This window comes from Panthera tigris, chromosome B4 (assembly GCF_018350195.1).
Source record: "Panthera tigris isolate Pti1 chromosome B4, P.tigris_Pti1_mat1.1, whole genome shotgun sequence".
Classification (NCBI taxonomy): Eukaryota; Metazoa; Chordata; class Mammalia; order Carnivora; family Felidae; genus Panthera; species Panthera tigris.
In genome coordinates this window covers 63909481-63934196 of record NC_056666.1, presented here as the reverse complement: position 1 = coordinate 63934196, position 24716 = coordinate 63909481, and the positions used below count along the sequence as shown (strand labels likewise).

The 24716-nt window shown below is 38.3% G+C and overlaps 1 protein-coding gene across 6 annotated transcripts in view; it reads right to left on the bottom strand.

Annotated features, from left to right (window-relative positions):
• BICD1 (BICD cargo adaptor 1) overlaps window positions 1-24716 on the bottom strand; it is a 244967-nt gene that overhangs the window by 38081 nt on the left and 182170 nt on the right. For all 6 annotated transcript variants that reach the window (XM_042992083.1, XM_042992078.1, XM_042992080.1 and 3 more), the window contains 3 exons: window positions 23340-23492; window positions 14942-15367; window positions 1310-2404 (listed from right to left, as the gene is read on the bottom strand). In XM_042992083.1, coding sequence (XP_042848017.1) covers window positions 1310-2404; window positions 14942-15367; window positions 23340-23492 — 1674 coding nt within the window. The remainder of the gene's footprint in view (window positions 1-1309; window positions 2405-14941; window positions 15368-23339; window positions 23493-24716) is intronic.

Here is a 24716-nt window from a genome sequence, read left to right as displayed (position 1 = left end):
TTACTTATTTATTTTTGAGAGAGAGAGAGAGCAGGGGAAAGGCAGAGAGAGAGGGACAGAGAGAGAATCCCAAGCAGGTTCTGCACTGACAGGGGCTCGAACTAGGAAACCATGAGATCATGACCTGAGCTAAAACCATGAGTCAGACACTTAACCAACTGAGCCACCCAGGCGCCCCACAAATTCTTTCATTCTGACCTCAAATTGGAGTCAGATCTCTCGCAAATTCTTTATTCATCCTAATCTCTTCTATTTCCTTGAAGTGATGGCACAAAAGAAGGTCCTAATTTGTCCTTAGATTTATATAAAACATGTTTACAGTGCAAAGAAATTACTGCTTGTGGGACAGACCTCCCAATTATATCAGGGGATTTATGGGAACTAAAGACAAAGACGCTAGAAAACTGTACTGTGGATGACACAATATTGGTGTGGCTTCCCTCATGTAAGGGTAAAAGGAGAAGGAGCATTGCATCTGAAATTAACTGTCACCCCCCAACACCAGCACTGCTTACATTTGCAAGAAGGCATTTGATGCTTTCCCTTTATCAACACCCTTTATCAGCACCCTTCTCAAATGTATCTTTTAAGGTTTATGTTCCAGAGAAACTAAACAGAGGTTAAAAATATTTTCCCATCTATATTTCACAGCATTCTCACCCCGGTAAAGCTCAAGGGTGGAAAACAAATTCAGTCACAGAGAAGATCTAGGAATTAGTCAGGTAGGGTCATGTTGTAGCATTCCTGCTTATTCCAGAAGGACAAGATCTATGCTTAGGAAAAAGTTTCCACAGCTTAAGCTAGGTGATGAATTAACATCGCAACTGAACCTAAATTTCAGATACGTGGTCACTGGCAGAGCTCGTAGACATTCTATATCTCTCTCTAGAGGGCTCCCCACTGCTTGCTCTGGGGCTTGCCAGAGTGTCTCCCTGGTATATGCTGCCATGCCAGCCCATTCAACCCCCCTCCATCTCCTGTTTCCACACTCAGTGACTGCTGGACTCCAGCTAAGTACTGCCTGAATTGCCTTTCTACATCTGCAACTAGATCTTCCTCTTGGATCCTGCTTTAACTTCCTCACCTCGACCTCCCCTAGAGGGGCATAGCTACTCTCCTGTATCATCTACTCACTCACTGAAAAATAATTATTACATTCTGATCTGGCACTGAGACGTAGTTTGATTTATTACTCTGCTGACCAGGAATCTGAACTCTCACCCTGATGATAACGAACACTAAAACCACTAAAGAATTAACTAGTTAAGAAAGCGTTGGCTAGCATGTGTTGTCAGTAGAATGAGATCACCTGTTTGTTGGCTTTCAGTACTGCTCTCAGTGTGGCAATCTGCTCCCGTTTGGTGCTCAGCAGGGACTTGAGCTTGAGGATCTCTTCCATTAAGGCTTCCTTGTCTTTATCAATCATGGGGGCCAGCTCCCGTGCTGCTGCTCTTTGACGAGACAGTTGCAAGGACCGGTCCACAGCTTTCTGCAGATGTTTGATTTGGTCCCGAATTATGGCATTAAGGTTGTAGATATTCATTGGCTCTTTGCGGATGTCACTTGTATCCAATACTGGAGATGATGGTGGGGCAGTAATAACAGGAGAGATTGTGGGGGTCTTGGTTGGACTTGGTTCTTTGCTGGCCTCTGTGTTTTCTTTTGAAACTGGTTCAGATGAGGTCCTTGTTTCTACTGGGGATGACACACCCCGCCTGGCTAATCGTGGAGACAAAAGTCCCCTGGGATCATCAGGCCCTTTCAGGCTGCCACTACGAGTGACTCTGCTTTGCCTATAGTAGTCCAGCATGACCCTGTTGGGGGTTTCGTTATTACACAGACATACATGGTGGTAAAGCTGGGCTAGCTCCTCACTAAATGTCACCAGCTCATCCTGGGCTGTATTAAGGGTATTGTGATTTTCGTTAGCTATGCTGGTCATCTTTTGCAACTCCTTCTCCATGTGGGCCATCTTCTCTCCACTCTCCTTGGTGGTCTTTTCAAGACTTGTAACCTGCTCATCATACATTTGGATCTTACTCTCATACTTGGCTTTCTCATCAGTATAGTTTTCTACAGATTTATTATATTTCTCCTTTAAGGCCTTAATTTCAGCTTTCAAATCAATCACCTCAGTTACTGCCACCCTATACTTGCATTCAAGGATCTCTAAGCCATTGATGTCCACCTCATAGTCATGGGCCTCCTCCGCTGAGTCCCGGCCCTTCTCCCCATCCAGCTCAGCCTTGAGTTCTTTGCTGCTCTGTAGGCCTCTCATGGCATTAACGTGTTCTGTTAGCCGGTGCACCCGTTCGTGCTGCTCTGTCAGCGCCCCCTTGGTGTGTTCCAGCTGCGTCTGTGACTCCTGGAGATTGGCCAGAAGAATGGCCTTTTCCCGCTCTACCTGTGATGGCAAAAAAAAAAAAGTGTCTGAATGATTTCAATGCAATGCCAATGACGCACTTGATCCATTCACAGTCAGGCATGTATACATTTAAAATAACTGCAGCAGAGCCAATGTCTCCATTATTGCAAATTAAATTGGAGTGTTTTCTTATTTCAGCAGTTCTGGTAAGTCAATCAGTCTAAAAGTACATCATTTTAAAAGAATTATGCTATGCATATTTACTCATCCAAATTCTCATGCATTATACACATACACTCATGAAACCTGAATGTTATCCAAACAATCTTATTTTTATCTTAACATCTTGCAGAAAACACAACATGACTTCAAGAGATGGTACTTAGCACTGTCTTTATTCTCAGAGCCTTGGAGAATATATGCTCCTAAGTTCATGTGGGATAAGTGACTGTCTCAAGGCGCCTATGAATCATCCTTTCCTTCTGAGAGCTCAACCAAAAATCAGATTTAACACCTAAGGCTTTAACTTACTAAATAATGCTGGGAACACTAACCATCCCCTTAAAATAAAAAATAAGCATTTGATCTCCAAAACAGACATGCTCAAAATTTGATAGATTTTAATATAAAAACATAGAGTTTTAGGGTTAAAAGAACAACTTATAAACCATTTCAATTCCTTCAGTCCAAACAGGAATTTTAAAAATTAGCAATATATTTGATTAACATGACAGTTTTGTTATTACATAGGTAGTATTATTGTATATTAAAAAAATTCTAATATCAATGTAAAATACTGTCTCATTAAACATAAGTTTATAAAAAGGCACCCAAGTGGCACAATCGGTTAAGCATCCAACTTGTGCTCAGGTCATGATCTCATAGTTCGTGAGTTCAAGCCCCATGTTGGGCTTTGTGCTGACAGCTTGTGGCCTGGAGCCTGCTTCGGATTCTGTGTCTCCCTCTCTTTCTGCCCCTCCCCCACTCGTGCTCTGTCTCTTTGTCTCCCTCTGTCTCAAAAATAAATAAAAGTTAATTTTTTTTAAAAAAGCATAAGTTTATAAGAAATTATAATAGGAGAATTTTTTAAGTTTATTTATTTGTTTTGAGAGGGGTGGAGTGGCAGAGAACGAGGGAGAGAGAATCTGAAGCAGGCTCCATACTGTCAGCACAGCACAATGTGGGGTTCGAACTCCAGAAACCTGAGCTGAGACCAAGAGGCAGATGCTTAGCCAACTGAGCCACCCAAGCACCCCTATAATTGGAGAATTTTAAAAAGCATTTCCTGGGGGTGCCTCACTGGCTCAGTCAATTAAGCATCTAACTCTTGCTTTCAGCTCAGGTCATGATCTCACAGTTTGTGGGTTCAAGCCGTACATCAGCCTCTGTGCTGAGCATGGAGCCTGATTTGGATTCTCTCTCTCCATCTGTCTCTGCCCCTCCCCCTGCTCTCTTTCTCTCTCAAAACAAATAAATATTAAAAGTATATAGGGCACCTGGGTAGCTCAGTCGGTTGAGCATCTGACTTCAGCTCAGGTCATGATCTCATGGTTTGTGAGTTCGAGTCCCATGTTGGGCTCTGTGCTGACAGCTCAGAACCTGGAGCCTGCTTCGGATTCTGTGTCTCCCTCTCTCTCTCTATCCCCCCCCTCACGCGTCATGTCTCTCTGTGTCTCTCAAACATGAATAAACACTAAAAAATTAAAAAACAAAAAGTATATATATATTTAAATACATATTTGTGTTAAATATATATATTTAAAAGAACATTTTCTTCCCTCCATTCAGGTAATCATTATGAATTAAAAGTTTTTACGTGATTATGACATAAATGTGTTTTTAATAAGCAAATATTGATATTGTTAATATTTGATATTATACTAATATATAACATAATAATATAATACATAATATAATATATTCTATAAATACAGTATCAATATATTGATATTACTAATATATTGATATTATTATTTAAATATTTAAATATTATTTAAAGATAACAGCTTGATGTTGAATATTTTTATAACTAAAGTAATTTATCAATTTGAACTTTAAAATTTTCCTGAATCATACATTATATCCCTCCAAACTTCTAAATTCCTAGGGGTTAAATAAAATTATTATTATAATAACATGATAATATCAATTATTAAACTATAATTAATATTATATCAGCATATTATTTTAGGAGATCCATAGCTATCTATAAATTTGTAATACAGTAGAGTAATATTTTTATGATTCTTTGTGATACTTGATATCCTTCATATTATTATATATAGAGAGTCTTCACTTAAGGTTCTAATATGTATTAATTTCAGTGACCATCGTTAGTTAAAACACCAGTCCCCCAAAACACAGTTTGAATTTTGATGACTGGTACATCAACTGTGAACAATGTGTAAGGTATAAACTTTGCTGCTTCAATATACAAAATCATTACATAATAACATCATGACCAGTGAACAATTACATTACTTCTTCCAAAGTCTTTCAGTGATTGGTCACTGCATATCTGTTATTCAGTTCATTCACAGACAGCAAAGTGTAGTTGTGTTGTCTCACCGTCTTCCAGTGATAAACCCACATGATGTTTCACAAAAATAGTCCAAAGAGGGCATTGGGAAGGAAAGAAAGAAAGAAAGAAAGAAAGAAAGAAAGAAAGAAAGAAGAGAAAGGAAAGAGAAGAAAGGAAAAGAAAAGAAGGGAGGGAGGGAGAGAGATGGAAAGAAAGAAAAGAAAGGAAGAAAGGGAGGGAGGGAAAGTGAAAAAACAAAAAGAAAAGGAAGGAGGGAATGAACAAGCAGCAAAGAAACAAAGAGAGACACATTGGAAGTGAAATCTGAATTAAACATAAATGGAGTTACAGGAGAAACGGTTGAATTTGCGAATATTGACCCTGATGCCATTTCAAGGAATTTAGATATGCAGCCAAGGCAATTTGGTGATGGAGAGGTATCGATATAAATCAAAAGAATAGTTGTTACAAAAAGGATTAAAAGGTTCTAGAGGAAATGACATGGGCACACTAAAGGCACTCTCAGAGATATTTTCAGACACTGAAAGTGCAAAGGATAGAATGTTGAAAGCTGATCCAAACTTATGAGTATGACAATTTAACAAGGCATAGAAAAGATTCTTGTTCCGATAATAAATTATGTGATGAGAGGGTGGCAAGATCAAACTATTCTTGATAAGTGTTTGGTGGGGAGGAGGCACAGTTCGAATTTCTGTTTCAAAAGCTTGGATATCTTTAATATTCTATAAAACATAAATTTAATTTCCCTAGTTTATTTTGGGGAGGGTTAAATTTTTATCTCAAAGATAAGTTTTTTACAAGGAAAACTTTAAATATGTTTCTAATTTTTGGATTACAGTGTACTAAGTAGTTTTACTATTTTTTCAATTCTTTATATATTTATAACCAACAATAAGGGAGTTTTGAATGTTCTGATAAAAAATTTTTAAAGATCACAAAACAAAGAGCACCTGGCTGGCTCAGTTGGTAGAGCATGCGACTCTTGATCTTGGAGTCATGAGTTCAAGCCCCACATTGAGCATAGACCTTACTTCAAAACAAAAAAGAGAGAGAGAAAGAAAAAAGATCATGGTACAATTGAATTTTCTCCATTAATTATGAGTTTGTTTTGCATGGTTTCAGTTTACACAATCATTTATGACCCATCAATATCAAGCAAAACAAGGACTGCCTGTATAGTACACTCATCGTTTCTCGGCCTTTTGTCTAAGATCAAATGTATAGTACAGTCATGAAATTAGAATTAAAAATACAGTTATGTTATCTTATTATTGGAGCCTTCTAAGTCATAGCTTTGATTTTATGACATAGTGCTTGCCCATATCTGGAACACAATCCACAAGGTACATATTATGGCTATAGAAACCAAAATATTCCAAAAGAATAGTATTACAGGTTAAAAAAAAAAAACCCAACTAGGCTGTAGTATCAGAGAATTCGACTCTAATCTTGGCACCAACATTTACCTAACTCTATGACTCTGGGCAAGTTTCTTAACTTACAAAAGGATGATTGAGTACGATAGTGAATTTAATGCTCCAGGTATTCTAATGTTAGCCATTGTTAACATTTGGGTAACTGGTCATTCCCATGACCAAAATATTTCTACACGGCAAATGCCTTTGTTTCACAGATTTGTATCTGTATTTGCAAAAGCAACTATTTCATTTCAAAGTCAAGACATATTTCAATACAAATCCTCCTGGTTGGGTTTCATTAGATATAACAAACTGTATCACCATAGCCGAAGATGAATGGACTTATCCAGACTATTGGGCAATAATTTTAAATGAAAAATGCAGGTAATTATGTAATGTACTTGATGAAAAGCCAAGTCAGTTGAATTTTTGATAAGGGAGACAGAAAATTTTCTAAATATTCTATTATTGATATTGTAGATAATATCAATGAAAATGTATTATTTTAGGAATTTTTTTTCTCTTGAAAACTAAGTGTATTTACTCTGAAAAACCTAAACATCATTTGATTAGTATATATGATTACAACAGACAAAGCTGTTTCCAAAAAGCCTTTGAATAAAATAAAAATTGGACCAGAACAAAAGGCACTAAATATGTCTCAACCTTGTTTTCAGAGTAAACAGTGTTATAATAAATGAGGTGATACCATTAGGAGAATTTCAATCTGTACTCTGCCAATTCTGATTTACAAATAACATTTTCTAAGGCTACAAGGTAAATCTGTCAGGTTCTTCATGATAGTCTCTCCAGAAAATATCAAATAGGACATTGTCTCTTTCATGTCTGTATTTTCCACATACAGTATTAATTATCACACTCAGTATATTTCTGGTGGAATCACTTGAACAGAGAATGATATCAAAATTTACACACACGCACACACACACAACACACACACACACACACACACATTTTTTCCAGACAGTTATGGTTGGTCTGTTCCCCCTCCAATGATAACTAAATTGTGGATAATTTTATACAACTTCAGCATGATATTTTCGCTTAGCTATTGAGGTTTAGAGTACCTTAAATTATATTTGGATTTCAGAAGCAGTGCACAAACTAAGACATGTAAAGCATTTCAAAGATTAAAATTACTATTCATTTTAAGGGTACTATTTTAATCTCTATTGGTGAAGAACTTATCCAAGGGAGACTTGCTCTGTTAATTAGCATCTTCCATAGTGACTAAAATCTTCATCTTCTATAATCTTCATCTTCTATCTGGAACTGAGTATTTTATTTTTTATGGTAGGGCGGGTTGTTTTGCCAGAAAACTTGAATGCAGAATTTGTGAACTCTTTAATCCAGTATAAGTATACCATATATGTTAACTATTATTATTATTGTCATTATGTCCCATAAAAAATTTTTTAAGTAATCTCTACCACTAATGTGGGACTCAAACCCATGACCCTGAGATCAAGAGTTGCATCCTTTACTGACTGACTGAGCCACGTGTCCCTCCCATAGAAATTTTTTTAATTTCACTGTATGTTTATCTTTTAAATGAACACATTTATATGTATTGAGTACTGATAGCTCTTTTGTGGAAGAACAAAAGAAAAGATAGTCAGAATTTGCACATTCAAAGGACTTTTATAAGAAAAGAAATCAAAGCTGCTTATATGCCATTAATTTTCTTTCTCTTTCTTTCTTTTCTTCCTTCTTGAGAGAGAGAGAGAGAGAGAGAGAACGTGTGAGCAGGGGAAGGGCAGAGAGAGAGGGGGACACAGAATCCAAAGCAGGCTCCAAGCTCCAAGCTGTCAGCACAGAGTCTAACACAAAGCTTGAACCCACAAACTGTGATATCAGGACCTGAGCCGAAGTTGGATGCTTAACAGACTGAGCCACCCAGGTACCCCTATATGCTATTCATTTTCATAAAGTCTTTATCCTGGTCAACTGACTCTCAATTTGAATGGATAGTGTGATTCTTGTAATGGTATACCTAGGACTGACATACACAAATAGAAATCAGAAATAAATAATTTATTCTTCTCTGCTTGAAGTAAAACTATTCTGGCAATGCATATCTGTTCCCTGACAAACAAGAACTATGAAAAAGTTCAATCTAGTGAAATATCAACTGGAGGAACAGAGTTGCCAAAGGACCACGCAATTCCATTCCTAAGCATATACTGGAGAGAATTAAAACATATGTGCACACAAAAACTTGTACATAAATGTTCATGCCATTATTCATAACAGTCAAAAAGTGGAAACAATTCAAATGTTCATCACTGGTAAATGGATAAATAGAATGCAGTATATCCAAATAATGGAATATTACTTGCCAAGAAAAGAGAATGAAATACTAATATATGTTATAACATACATGAACCTCAAACATGTTATGCTAAATGGAAAAAGCCAGTCATAGGGCGCCTGGGTGGCTCAGTCTGTTGAGGGTTCAACTTCAGTTCAGGTCATGATCTCATGGTTTGTGAGTTTGAGCCCAGCATTGGGCTCTGCTGTCAGCATGGAACCCACTTAGGATCCTCTGTCCCCCCCCTTCCTGCACCTCCCCTGCTCATGCTCTCTCTCTAAAATAAATAAACATTGAAAAAGAAAAAAGAAAAACTCAGTCATGAAAGGCCACCTGTTGTATGATTCCACGTACATCAAATGTCTAGAATAGACAAATCTATAAAGACAGAAAATAGATTAGTGGTTGCTCAGGGCTGGAGTGGTTAATGAATACATGGTTTATTTTTGGTGTGATGAAAATACTCTAAAATTGACCGTGGTGATGGTTGCACAACTCTGTAAATACACTAAAAAACAATGAATTATACCCTTTAGCTGGGTGGATGTATTTTACGTGAATTATATCTCCAGAAATTCTTAAAAAATGACATAGACTCCCTTGCTGTTGTGATAATAGATGCCCTTTTATGTTTTGATATATGGCAGGAAAAGTAAGGCTTCTGAGAAATTCATTTGCTTATAAAGCTTATATTAAAGGTAATCTTTAATTATAAAGTCTGTAATCATTTAATGAGTTGTCAACTTTGTCCTAGGAAACTGTATATGTCACTTTAAGTTTTAAAAAACACAGAGCATCTTATAATTAATTTCTCCCCATAAATATTCTGTAAGTCTTTTTAAGCACATATAATATTTGATTTGATTTGATTTTGGTGACAAAAACATCTGTGCTTCAGTTTCCCTATCTGTAAAATGAAGATAATAATACTATCTACCCCATACAGTTGTTGCAAACACCAACCAATTAATCAAATATATATAAACTGCTCTGAACTCTTATGGGACATATAGCAAATTGACCATTTACCATTATTATAGGAAAAACTAAAATTGTTTTTAATAGAGTGGATTAAATATAATATGAATCTTTATTCTTTCACAACCATGAGGATACAACAAAATATCAGTTTCAGTTTCATAGAAACATTGTTGTTTTGTCATATTAAATGTAAAATATAGCTAGTGTGATACTGAAAGAAAAAAATCCAAAAGTTTTCCCCTTAGTTTGACCAAGGAGAAAACTCTCTACAATGTGACGTTAGACAGAGGCTATTTATTGAAGGCAAAAATATTAGCATAAGCATAGAGACTCCTTTAAATAGATTAAGAAATTTAGTTTCCTCAGACAGGATCTACTTATTTTCATTCTAATAAAACTAATTAAGTTACCTGACCAGCACTGGAAAATATCAATTACAGTTGGCCCTTGAACAACGCAGCACTGTTTGATTGGAAGCCTTACCAATAACATAAAGTCAATTAATACATATTTTATATGTTATTTGTGTTATACACTAGTTTTTTTTATAATAAAGGAAGCTAGAGAAAAAAAGTTACTAAGAAAATCACAGGGAAGGGACACCTTTACAGTACTGTATTGTATTTACAAAAAAAAATCTGTGTGTAAGTGGACCCATGCAATTCAAACCATGTTGTTCAAGGGTAAGCTGTTTAATCTGTTTTAAATAACCGAGTCTTGAGGGCAATACAACTGTCAGAGACACTATTTAAATTGCAGTTGTCCTAGATTTTCATATTAATTATTGCCATTTCCCAGCAGATGGCAGTATGACCTCTTTAGAAATGGACCTATTTTTTTTTTTTTTTTTCCCTAATTCTAACAAAGGCCTAGAGACTACTGATGGGGCTAATTTATTACCTTCCTTTTATAGATGTGTCTCAGAGAAGTAAAACAACTCACCCATCATTCCTGATACCCAAGGCAAAAACAGATTTTTTTTCTTTTCAGAACCAAGGCAAATAAATACCCATAGATGGGAAAACATAATTAACATGCATAGATGGAAACTTGTAAGATAAGAATAGGCCAATAGGCTTTGACCTGGGTATGCTGTTTACAAAAGGTTTCTTTAATTCTCAGGAAGAATAATTTAAAAGCTGCATATTCCCTGGTACAGGGTGTTAGATCCCTGCCTGTGCCTCTCTATGTCTCCACAAACTGTCAACATTAACTAAGCACAGGTGTTCAATTTGAAGGTGCACAACTTTCTCTCAGATGCGGTACTTTGGACCCTGGCCAAAAGAAATCCTAAGAGACAAGTGAATTATGAAAATACAAGCTGGGATATCCAAAGTATTCTGATGTTAGAAGCTGAGGTACACAAGACTGAGAACTGCCTGAACGGTAAGTATGGCAGCTGTAATGCCCCACGACAGCCATAATTTCAAAATCGCAAGTGGCTTTAAACAAAAGTTGTATCATAACTCACTGGGTAGTGATATTCAGACAGCCCTAGACTCCTCAAGCAGCAAAATTACACCTGCCTGATGAAAGGCTTTTTCTGGTCCTCATTTTCTCCTCTTAGAGTGAACAGTCACATGTTTCACTACAAAAATGTTAATAGTGGGGCGCCTGGGTGGCTCAGTCGGTTAAGCGTCTGACTTCGTCTCAGGTCATGATCTCACGGTCTGTGAGTTCGAGCCCTGCGTCAGGCTCTGTGCTGACAGCTCGGAGCCTGGAGCCTGCTTCCGATTCTGTGTCTCCCTCTCTCTCTGACCCTCCCCTGTTCATGCTCTGTCTCTCTCTGTCTCAAAAATAAATAAACATTAAAAAAAATGTTAATAGTATTTGATCATTCACTGCTGCACCTGATCTCATTAGGGATGTCGCAAAATATATAGTATATGCTGTATATTACCTTTCTACATTCTGAACATTTCATTCAACACATTTGGCTCCAAGCATTTCAGATAGTCACACGTAAAGTACATCTGATTGCTTGCTCCTTGGGATGTCCAGACAGTGGTGCTGACACACAGGATATGCTGCAAGGTGCATTAAGAGTACTGCTGTGTATCAGAACTGTCATATTATTTTCAAGCCTCATTAACATCAAAGACAACTGCAATTACTTTTCGGTAATGTATCCTGTAATGTTTTTATAATTTGCTTATTTATACAAATTAAACCCAAGGGGGATTCACAGCTAAGGAAAACCTATCCGATTATAAATTATGCATGAAAAGATACATTCCGATATACTTGTACTCAACAGTTTAAATGAAATACATTCTTAGAAAAAGTTAATGCGTTTTTAAAATTTTTTTTTTAACGTTTTATTTATTTTTGAGACAGGGAGAGACAGAGCATGAACAGGGGAGGGTGAGAGAGAGGGAGACACAGAATTGGAAGCAGGCTCCAAGCTCCGAGCTGTCAGCACAGAGCCCGACGCGGGGCTGGAACTCACGGACCGCGAGATCATGACCTGAGTCGAAATCGGCCGCTTAACCGACTGAACCACCCAGACGCCCCAGTTAGTGCGCTTTTTAAAAAATGTTGCTTACTTGGGGCGCCTGGGTGGCTCAGTCGGTTGAGCGTCCGACTTCAGCTCAGGTCATGATCTCATAGCTTGTGAGTTCGAGCCCCATGTCACGCTCTGGGCTGACAGCTCAGAGCCTGGAGCCTGCTTAGGATTCTGTGTGTGTCTCTCTCTCTGCCCCTAACCTACTCACATTCTGTCTCTGTCTCTCTCAAAAATAAATAAACATTAAAAAAAATTAAAAAAAAAATGTTGCTTACCAAAAGACAGTGACTTTGTCTAAACCATAATTAGATGTTAGTGTTGTTGCTGTGAGACTGGAAGCTGTAAGCCCCCCATTCCTGTGTTGAGCCTGGTTTCCACAACTAAATGCGGGGCTAACTTTGGAACATAAGGCTGTGCCTGTGCCTCTTTATATCTTGACAAACTGTCAACATTAATTAAACCCTGGTACACTGTTGTCTGCTGTACTGAGGGAAGGGTTACCCGGCCAAGTCTTTCTCTCCCTAACTTTCTGCTAAATGAACATCCCTTTTCAGACCTCACGCTGACACTTCACTGTTACCTTCCTGTATTCTTACCAATGAGCACATTAGTCCCTTCTGAGATGACTCTCCCGGAGCCAACTGTCCAACAGTAAGTTAATAATACTAATAAAAGCTAAAGAGAGTGCTCAAGGCACTATGGAGTTGAAGTAGTAATAACAGTTCACAATTATGGAGTGTTTACGAGGCACTCTACACACATTAACTCATAAACCACGCCACTCTAATGGAGAAGGTAGTCTGTATCCCCATTTTATGGGAGAGTAAAGTGCTGTCTCTCTATAGGAGGATTCTCAACTAGCAGTTGACCCTTGGAGCATTTGAAACGGGTGGGGCATTTCATCATCTCGTTGCCTGAGGAGATGTAACCGGCACTTAATGGGTTGGGACCAGAGACGCTAAACCTCTGGTAGCTCACCAGTCACAGACAAGGAGGAATCATCCCACCCCAGTGCAAATGACATTCCAACCCGGAATCGCTGCCTTGCTGAGAACTTGTCTCCACCATTCTTTTTGTTACACGACTCATTTCTTTCAGAATTTTCTATTATTTCAGATGACATACAGGATTAAATGTGAGAGCAGCCCTGAGTTTGCAGCCCAAGGGCCGACCTAGTTGAAAACTGTTGTGCTGTTTTATGCAGAAAAGCCCCTCTTCCTAATCTACACTGCCACCCTAATAAGAAGAAACAAAAGTCTCAGCATGCTAACTTTTTATCCTAAAGCCACCAACGTGATAGTTTAAGAAAAATTTTATATTAATTCTATTTAATTTGGGGGCATGAATTCTTTTATTATCTGTCACATACAAATTTAAAATATGTTTGCTATCAATCTAGTTGTATTAGTGTGAACTGAGCAAAAAGACATAAAAAAATATTACCTATACAGAACTGAACTTTGCAGTCAGATAAAAGTCTATATATATTCATTTTCTTCCAATGGCCATGCCCTCTTGATTTCAGTTAAACATTGTGAAAACGAATTCTTTGCTAGTAGCCAAGAGCACAGGGCAGGTAAAGTGCACAATGTGTTAACTCGTGATGTAATATTAACAATAAACCTATAAAATTAACTTCACTCGGTCTCCAGATTTTTATTTATTTCTGCTAATTTCACTTTTTAGCCATCACTTCTGTAGAGGCAGAACATTATAATCCCTGTTTACCATAGAAATAAATGACTGCACAGTCCTGATGGCCTCTAACCAGCTGTATGCAGAGAAACTTGGGGGGTGAGGGGGTGGGTAACAGACCAAAGAGTTAATCACCTGACAAGCCTGTTGAACCAGATTCCTGGTTCAGAAGATTTGCATGGAGCCCAAGAATGTGTACTACAAAGAAGCCCTCAGATGATGGTGTTGGTGGCAGTGCCATGCTTCAGACGAGATTCCCATTAGCACTAGATTAAGGTATGGCAGGGAGGCAGTATCTAAACTAGAAAAGCCATTTCACAGTGAGATAAACTTAAAAGGCAGGACTCTTCACAAGATATTTGAATTTGAAGATGCTAAAAATTTAAGGCCTAGCTCATGTTGCAATAAGAACTCCTTGGTTTCAGATTTATACCTGCTCTGTATTTTGAATCATATGATATCCTGGCTAATTTGTAGACTGAAAGTCCTTCATGACTTTTAAAAGCTTCAGGGCGCCTGGGTGGCTCAGTCGGTTCAGCGACTGACTTCGGCTCAGGTCATGATCTGACGGTTTGTGAGTTTGAGCCCCGTGTCAAGCTCTGTGCTGACAGCTCAGAGTCTGGAGCCTGCTTCTGATTCTGTGTCTAGCTCGCTCTCTGCCCCTCCCCCCCTCATGCTCTGTCTCTCTCTGTCTCAGAAATAAATAAACATTAAAAAAAAAAAAAAAAAGCTTAAAGTATTCCTGTGAAGTGTATCGTTATTCTTTAACACTACAGTTGTTTGTGGTGGAAAAGTCAGATCACTCATATATAAAGCTTTTGAATTCTTCTGTTAGAAATGCATCAAGAGGCTTCTCTCCCTTCACACCTGATCATAATCCACTTTGTGGCTCTAAGATATATTTCCTAAAGCCAGGCAAATGAGAGATTTCTTTTCAACACCTCTTCGGTTGTGTCTTTCTAAAATACTATACTTTCAAGGTTGCCAGGTGAAGAAGCAATATTTCAAAAAATAAGCTAGAGGTAAAAATGTGAGAAGAAGATATCACAAAACAGGCTCCGTGCAGCCTGCAAGAAGTTCACAGTAACAGAAGAGATTTTACCTGCATAAGTTGCTGCTTTAACTTCTGTATTTCTGAAATGTTCAGCTCACTGAATAAGTCAGAAACGGGGTGTAGAGACTCTCCTTTCCTTAAAGTGGGAGTCCGATAGTCTCCATTGAGTTTCACAAGGGGCCCGTGGATATGCCCATTCATTTTGTCGTCATTGTTCGGTTCACCCGCATCCTCCGCAAACTTGAGTCCATCGACAGAGATGCTAAGATGGTTGTCATTGAGGGTGATATACTGGGAGAGCTCCTTCCGCAGGATGTTCTTTTGTTCCCTCTCGTTTTTTAAGGTCTCAAGGGCTTCTTCCAGCTGGTGCTCTGCGATCTCTTTCAACCGGATGGCATCTTCCAGCTGGCTGTTGAGCAGCACGGTTTCTTCCTCAAATCGCTTAATCTCATGCTTTAGGCCTTCGTATTCAACCTGAATTAGATATGACAAAGAAGATTCATAAAACTAAAATTTGGGTCTTACAACACTGCCATTAACCATTCTAGTAGACCTAATTATTTAAAAAATTAAAATGTTAGTTTCAGGCATACATTATAGCAAGTAGACTAATATAACATTGTACGTTAACTAAAAACAAAATAAAAGAAAGAAACTGTGCAGTATAAATTGTTTCTTTACAAAATCTCAAATCTCAGTACACAGTATATACACTCTTAAGGTAACACAGGACAGGTTCTTTGTATGTAAATTATATAATTTATAACATATTATTATTATATAATTTATATATGTAACATGATATATAATCTATATATATGTTAAGTTATATATATAAATTCAATTCTTAGCAGAGATGAAAAAGGTGTCTGTTTTTATGATTTCTTTTTATAGGAGCCAATGGCCAAAAGGGGGCATTGTTTGCCTAAAAAAAAAAAAACAAACCCCAGGAATTAAAACAAACAAACAAACAAACAACATAGTTTATCAGAATATTTACAACCAAGAAAATATTTTATCGTCACTATTATTTTGTTTTATTCAATTATTAATGATAAGGAAATTTTTATACTCAGATAAATTAGCTAAAATATCACAATAAGAATTTAATCTCAAGAAAATATGTGTGAGAGTAAAACAAAACAAAGAACAATTTTATGTGCTTACAGATAGAATCTGGAATAGCGGTACTGATTATCTAATAACAAATATATATATATATATAGTTATCAATGTAATATTCTTTTGAATTAGAATCAAATTGCCTGCTTAAACACTCTCTTGGCCATGAATGCCCACAAGTGAAAGAGATCCCTACTCTAAATCGACATGCCACTTTGTTTGTTTTCTTTTGTTTTGAATTTAAATTTTAGCTAATGATGAAGTTTTTGGGGTGAGGGTGGGATCCAGAGCCCACGACCAAGAAAGAATTCTTGAGACGTCTTTGGTGCAAAAATGGTGACTTTATTAAAGCACGGGGACAGGACCCATGAGCAGGAAGAGCTGCCCCAGACCCTGTGAAGAGACTGGTCATATATTTGGGAGTTGGGGGAGATAAAGTCCAGAGGAAGGTTCCAAAGAGATTTTCATATGCTAAAGAAGACTCACAGGATACTGGAGGCCTAGCTATTGTCAAGCTAAGATAGTTTTTCCCTCTAGTAAATCATTAGCATTAAGACAGCAGGGAGTTCCTGGAGAAACATTTTACTCTGCCTGCCTCAAGTATTTGTCAGTGGGCTGCAGGTTATAAGGAAATTTAGTTCTACCTGCCATTTCCTTCCCACATCAGTTAACATACAGTGCAATACTGATTTCAGAGGTAGAATTCAGTGATCCTTCACTTACAACAGCCAGTGTTCATCACAAGTGCCCTCCTTAGTACCCATTACCCATCTAGCACATCTCTTACCCACTTCCCCACCATCAACCCTCAGTTTGTTCTCTATCTCTAGTCTCTTGTGGTTCCCCTTTCACACGTCACTTTTTAATTTAATAACTCTTTTACCTCCACAGAGGTAATTTCCTCAGAAGGAGGAAATACTTGTTATGCACCTAGGCGTCCCTCACAGTGATTCAATATTCTTCCATCATGTTCCAACAGAATTCTGCTCTTCAACAAGTGTTTGCTGAATAAATTATTGTGGAAGAAAAAATAAACTAGGAAGGTAATATAATAAAGTCATTATATTAGATACTAATATAAACTATGTGTTTCGCTTTACATTTATCTTAGTGTTTATATTAAACTTCCATTTTAAGAAATACTAAAAAAAATTAAAGGATGGGGATCTTTAATTCCACCCTCCAACCCCTGTTCTTCACATAATCTCAGTGCAATGGCTTATCTCATAAAGGTTAGGATAACAATTTTTGTTATAGGTTTAGGTCAGATTTAGGTTTGGCTGATGTAACAGAGACCTAAGTAAGAATGATTTAGTCTAGATAGAAGTTTGTTTCTCTGTCTCATGTAACACTATGGATGTAGTCAGTCAAGGGCCAATAGGACTCTCTGCTCCATCATAAGGTCATCCAGGAACCAGTCTTCTTCTGTCTTATTGCACTGTCTTCTACTCTGGCCCATATGATCTAAGGCAATATGCCACCTTGATCATGTTTCAAGCAGTGGCTCAAAGTAAGGGGAACACCCCTTCCCTTTTTTTAAAAAAAATTTTTTTTAATGTTTATTTATTTTTGAGACAGAGAGAGACAGAGCATGAACGGGGGAGGGTCAGAGAGAGGGAGACACAGAATCTGAAACAGGCTCCAGGCTCCGAGCTGTCAGCACAGAGCCCGACGCAGGGCTCAAACTCACGGACTGTGAGATCATGGCCTGAGCCGAAGTCAGACGCTCAACCGACTGAGCCATCCAGGCGCCCCCTCACCCCTTCCCTTTAAGCACATGTCCCAAAAGGTGCTCATCACTTCTCATATACCATTGGGCAATACTAGTCATATGAAACTTATTTACAAGGGAGGTGAAAGAATAAGAATATATCTTTCCTCTGGGTAGCCTTATGCTCAGTTAAAACTGGGTAATACATTGGGAGAAAGGAATAATGGATAATGCTGGACAAACAGCACTCACCGTTATACAAGATCATTGGTACTTCACATGTCCATGACAGAATCATTCAAAAGACTCAAATCATGGAAATTGCTTGGGATAACAGAATCTGTGTCCTTATATCATGGTTTCTTCTAGGCCTGCTTATATACTGTAAAGTTATCTTCCTCTTGACCTTCTCTTTTCCCTTCCCTGGACAACTCAGGATACCTATCACTTGCTAACCTTTCCTAGTATTTCAACCAATCCTCTGACTGCTCCCAAATTACATGATAGCTTTACATATGCAGACATTTCTCTAGTTTGCATTGTAGACCTTTTATTCTGTAATCCTTGTTAAACTGATAGCTTACGCCAGGGACTGTCAAACATTACTGTGACTTCTGGACAAAAGCTAGCCCACCATCTGTTTTTACAAATAAAGTTTTATTAGAATACATTCAACCTATTTTGTCTATGGCCATTTTCATGCTACAACACCAGAGTGGAGTAGTTGGAAGAGACGCTGTTAGACATATACTAGGCCTGCAAAACCTAACATATTTACTGCCTGGCCCTTTATTGACAAAGTTTACTGATTTCTGAGCTATACTTGAAGACACTGTAGATTTTTTTAGTTTATAATTCTTATTTAATTGACGGTACACTTCGTATAAGACTTGATCTCTTTGTCTCTGGGCAGCTTCACTCACTCTACTCACTTCTCACTCAAATACTCCTAATATTTACCCAGCTGTTTCATGTTTCTCTGCCTCAGCAAAGGACGTCATCTGGAAAACTCCTATTCATCTTTCAAGACCCATGTCAAAAATCTGATCCTAACTCCAAAGGCAAACAGATCCCTCTTTTCTGATGCCATTACCATAAGGCCACATTACATGATGAGAGGTCCAGCAAAGGAAAGGCACCAAGAAACAGGAATGAGAAGGCACTTAAAAAATTGATGTTTGATTTTTTAAAGATATCAAAGTAGTCAATATTAGAAAAATCAGTACTTTGGTACAATTTCTTATAGCAACTTCACAGCTTAGTAACTTTCTTATTTTTAACTACAAGAGGGTTGGGGGTAAGTATCATAATCTTTTCAGAGTTTAGGAACTCTAAAAATCTTAATCTGGCCTGCCGGGGTCCAGCCCCAGTAGGTCCAGGGGTTCCCGAAGGATGAATGGCGTCCGTGAGATGACAAATGGACACAGACAACAGCAGTGTGTTAGACTGGCCGCTTTATTGTGGCAAACGTGGCATTATATTTGTTAGCAATTTGTTTGTAGCGTGCGTCATCTATGTTTCTCGGCATTACCTAATTCTAAAAATGTTCCTTTGTGTAATCACCCATTAAGGAACTTCATGGTTATTTCTTTGTAACATTCCCTCCTGCCCTTTGGTTATTGATTAATTTCCTCATATTACTTTCATTATGTATCTACGTTTATTTATAGTTTATAAGGCATTTGCTTTGCTATTTTCATGAAAGGTCATCTAGCTCTCAACACCTCAAGTGGAACATTTACAGGGACGTGACTTCTTAATTGTTCCTTTGAACCATTTGCAGCATAAGGAACAAAAGTATTCACTTTGGTCTGGGGGGCTGGGAGGGAGCCAAGAGGACCCTGGGAACCCACACTTATGCGCTCCCAGAGAGACAATGTATACCTAGGAACTAATGAACCATCCTGTACCTTAACCCACCAGGTCCAGCTATGCTCTGGAATGCCTCCTGGGGGGCCAAGTGGGCCTAGGGGTTGGAGTAACTTGTATCCATAGATACATTCCTTTGTTGCCGGAGTTTCTAATCCATTTGCCCCCCTCCTTGGCTGGGAAATATAGGGGGCTATCCTTCCTTTAGGTAGGGGATGGGCAGGCGGGGGTGGCACCGGCTGGATATAAGGTTTCATTATCCGTCTTCGGATTCTCATGGTTTTTCCCAGTTTTCCTGGGGGTCATCCCCAGAAAATGTCCCCAAGTTTGCCCCCCATGGGTTTATTTTGAATCATCAGTGCCAACTGGACCATGGGGATGACCAAGATGAGTAACAGGAGGGATACCAGTAGCTTCCCATTCAGAGGGTCACTGTGCTTTGCCCTTCCACCAACCACCCGGGCTGTGGCATCAGGAAGACTGGATGGATAGGCTCCCGGCACCGGCCCTGTATTGCCAAATCTAACACATAGCTTTAATATGCAATTATGTGGATGGCTATGAGTTTATTATTGCCTTCCCTACTGGGACTATAAATTCTTTAAGCCAGTGACCATATCTTTTGTCCTTAAAAAAGTACATGACCTCACTGAAAGATACTCCTGAAACACTGGTTAAATGAAATAAAACTGAATTGAATACATTCCCTAGGTCTCTTATGATATTATTTCTTGATATAGAAATATATCCCTGGAGGAAATGTTCTTCATAATAGAAGTATGATTGAATTATTAATTTTAAACAGGGGTTTCAAAGGCTAGATAACCAATATTGAGTGCTTTAGCTTAGCATGTGAGATATTAGGGACAGAGAACTTATTATTTCTCCCCCCCACCACCTGTACATCTCTAGAAATTGAAGCTAACATAATTCCCTGCCCTGTAGGTAATACTGGGACCAGGCAAGTTTTTCTGTTAACTCTATGTTAACCAATACTGAGATGAGGGATAAAAAACTTGGCTGCTTGTGGGAAATACTTGCTCCTAAAAGATGAGACCCACATCAGGACCCTTGCTTTGTTGTGCCTCCTAAATGACAGCCATTATGTCATAGACTCAATCTATCCCAACCAGCTCCCCACCATGCAAAACCCAGTCCAGAGCCTAAAATCCTATGAACACCCTTTGCCTAAACCTCCCATTTTAGACATTACTGGGGCTCTGTCGAGGTGGGTGGTCTCTAACTGGGAGAGGTCTAATAAATAGCTCTGCTTCATCAATGGGTTTTTCTGGTAGGAAATTGACAGTTCACTTGACCTCTCTTCATGGCTCCTATACTTCTTTCAGATATTTTATTTTTAAAAAATATCGAGGTATAAATAATATTTATAAGACTGGACCTGATTTTATTTTGTACACGGAACCAAATCAGCACACAGAGCAAAGTAGCTACAGTTTTCAAAGTCGACTCTCTGATGTTCCCATATATTTCATATTTATAAAATAAATAAAACAATAAAATGTGGTTTGGTTAATTACAATTATCTGAAATTATAATTTCCTTTCTGAGCTGAAAAGAATAAATATAAGAGAAAGAAAGAAACAATTTACTCATTCTTTTAACAGATGTCTATTCAATGCCTTCTATGGGTCAGGCTCTGTACTAAGTGCTATATAATTGTTGAGGGGGATAGAAAATAAACAAAGTAATATATAGGAACTATATAGAGAATAAGAAGTGCTATTTAAACCAGAGTTATTTAGAAAATAATAAATAGTTAAGAGAGAAATAGAACCTCAGGAAGAAAAAGAATCTTCTAGTTCTCTGAACTAAGCATTTTACAATGCTACTAGCTTACCTATTCAGAGAAATGTCAATACCCAGGCTGCGGGAGTATACTTTGCTTAGGGAGCTTCAGTACAAAGCAACATTCAGACCACTTTTGAGATTGAAAGCCAGCACCGTCATTTCTTTGGGAAAAAAAACAACTGTGGCATGTATACATAAAATATTATACTTAATACCGCATTAATTGGGAAGAGAGTTTATGATGGATTCTAACTCCTGGCAATAAAGGCCAACAGGAGGAAAAAACACCAAAAAGCTAAACCTAGCATTTTCTTAATTGGGAGAGACTTACAACACTACAGTGTATCCATTTGTCAGGGAATAAGCCAGAATGGCCCTTTGTGCAGAAAATGATTTCAAGTTAATTAATTAGACATTTGATTGGGAAAATTACCATATTGCATCTAGAAAATAAAACTGAAGAGATGCGTACATTTTCCCATTTGTTTGTTTTGTCTTTTTTCAAACTTCTGAGTTAAGCATTTGATTTCCATATTTCAATTACTGGTGGAAGGGCATGGATAAGCCATAAACAGTAATCAGCCAGACTAATAGTACAGATTCCCACAGCAACGGCATCTGGGTTAATGAATACTCACAGGATACCTTGGCAGACTTTCAAGAATACCTAATTCTGGCCTAAAGTAACCTCCCGAGTCTATCAGTCTACCACATGCCGTGATGGGAGGCTACAGCAAGGCTGTCTGGCCGCACTCCTGCCTGTGCAGAGAGGGTTTAGAAGGACTGGAGCTAATGGCCACTTCAAATATCTGCACTTCAAGTAAATTCGCTTCAAGTCCTCTGCATTCTTCATCAGTGACCAAAACACCAAACAACAAAATAACACCCTTCTTAAAAGTTTCTCAGAAACATACTTAAAAATTTTTTCTCAGACTGATTTTCTTCACGTGAGCTCACTGACCCCAGCCAAACTGAGACCTGGGATGCTCACCAGCCCTCAGAACAGAACACACACACAGGGAGTCAGTACTTAAACTGCAAGGATTGAGGTAAAAACAGAGGGGGATGTCCTGGTAGCCCTTTTTAATGGTCTGAAACCCCCCCCCACTCCTGTGCTCCCTGGTAGATAAGTTGTTTCCCCAACACTCCAAAGCTGGGGGGAAGTGGCAATGATCAGAAATCAAATTTCAATTGTGTCAACATGTGGATTTTTTTTTTTTTCTTCTGGATTCTTTCTTTCCCTTCCCAACTCTTGTTATCTATCAAACCCCAAAATAGTTTTGGATAGAGATATCAGCTTGGGAAGGGAGGAGAAATAGAAGCATACACCTGGGATGGCCTCTAAGTTTACTTACTAAGTTACTTACTTTTGTTACTTACTGTAACATACCACAAGCAAACCAATCAGGAAAATTAAGCAATTAAACTAAGCCTCACTACAAAAAAAAAAAAAATTATTTGAACATCCACATGCAATGTTTTTGGTCAGGTTACAGCTGAAGGAAAATCAGATATTATCTTTTTCTTATAATTGTATTCTTATTCATTTATATTTCATAATCCCTTTCCCTGTGTGATTTGAAAGCAATCTGCAGAAAGAGAGAGAAGGGATTGCTCTTAATGAGAAGCTGTCAGGTTAAATTGATTATAATACAATTCAATTCCACCTAAAATAAGTTAACACAGGGCTACAGGATAAACTAAGATTTTTGCTTCTTATCCAGCAAAGTTTTATTGTAAATTATCCTTCTAGGTTTGACTTTTAAAGGTTAGCTGAAACAGGAGGAGGGTCAGGAAATACCAGCACATAAATACTGTAGGAAGATTAAGGCAAATTCAGACAAGTTCCTTTCTGAGAAATAAAGAGATTTAACCTTGGTGGTCAGAAGATGTGGCTCTATCTGGAGTGTAACTGAAAAACTTTTTGAACCTCACCTGGTTCTGCTTTAACGTGGACACGAGTTTCTGCAACGTGATATTTTCTTCTTCCAGCTCAGTGTAGTCCTGAAGGAGGCGGGCTTCTCGGAATTTGTATTCTCGGATTTCATCCTTCATCCGTATTCTCTGTAGCTCCACCATCTCATTGTTCTGAAACAACAGAACAGACAATAGATATAAAACTTATGCTAGGTTTTATAAAGTACAGATACTTGGTGGTTAAAGATAATAATAAAAACACCTCATAGAATGTAAGTCAGTCCCACCATCTTTTGAATGGCAATGTAGTGGTATGTGACAAAACTTTAAAAGCACATACACGAGATTCAGCAATTCTACATAGAAAAAACAATTTTAAAAGTATTTTCATAGAGAAAAGTAAACCTGTATATATTTACACAAAGAACTGGAAATAGCCTATATGTTTGCTATCGGGGAAACAATGAAATAAAGAATCAGGCATCTGCTGATTTGGCATTATAAAATTATTTAAAAGAATGAGAAAAAAATGAGGAGCTTAATATACTGAAAGAGAAATACAGCTACAATATATTATGAAATATAAAAGAAAATTATAGGTTAGTACACATACAGTACCAACTTTCCAGCCTCCGAGTATGGGGGCTGTCCATCCACAAGTTTCCCAATAAGCCACATGGTCTGACCTGCCTCTGTCCAGCCCTTGGTCATGCGTGGCAGTCTCAGTAGCTTTCCTCGTGCCCCCCAACCATGCTGGACTTGCCAGCTTGCTCCTGCCTTGAGGCCTTTGCACTTCCCCTCCCAGAACTTCTTGCCTCCAGATCAGTTTTTTAAATTTTTTTATTTTTTATGTTTATTTAGTTTGGAGAGAGAGAGAGACAGAGTGCAAGCAGGGTAGGGGCAGAGAGAGGGAGACACAGAATCTGAATGAAGCAGGAACCAGGCTCTGAGCTGTCAGCACAGAGCTGGTTGTGGGGCTTGAACATGTGAACCGCCGGATCATGACCTGGGCCAGAGTCAGATGCCTAACTAACTGAGCCACCCATGTGCCCCCCTGATCAAGGGTTCTTGACCTCATTTGTGTCATGGCCCTCTTTGACAACATGTTGAAGGTGATGAAGCTTTTCTCAGAATAATATTTTAAAGGGTTCAGAGCATGCATACTGATTATTTTGAGCTGCAGGCCCTTGAGAAACAGCTGATGCAGGACGGGTTCTCTCTGCCCTCCCCCTTTCTACCTGAAAGCAGGACACGAAACTGCCCCTGAGAAAGGCGCTCTCCCTGTACCAGAAGAGAAGGACATTCTTATCAGCAGCGACAGTATGGGCACCAAAATGGACTTGTACAAACAAACCTACTAAAATAACCCTGATCTTCTATTTGGTTCTCCATACA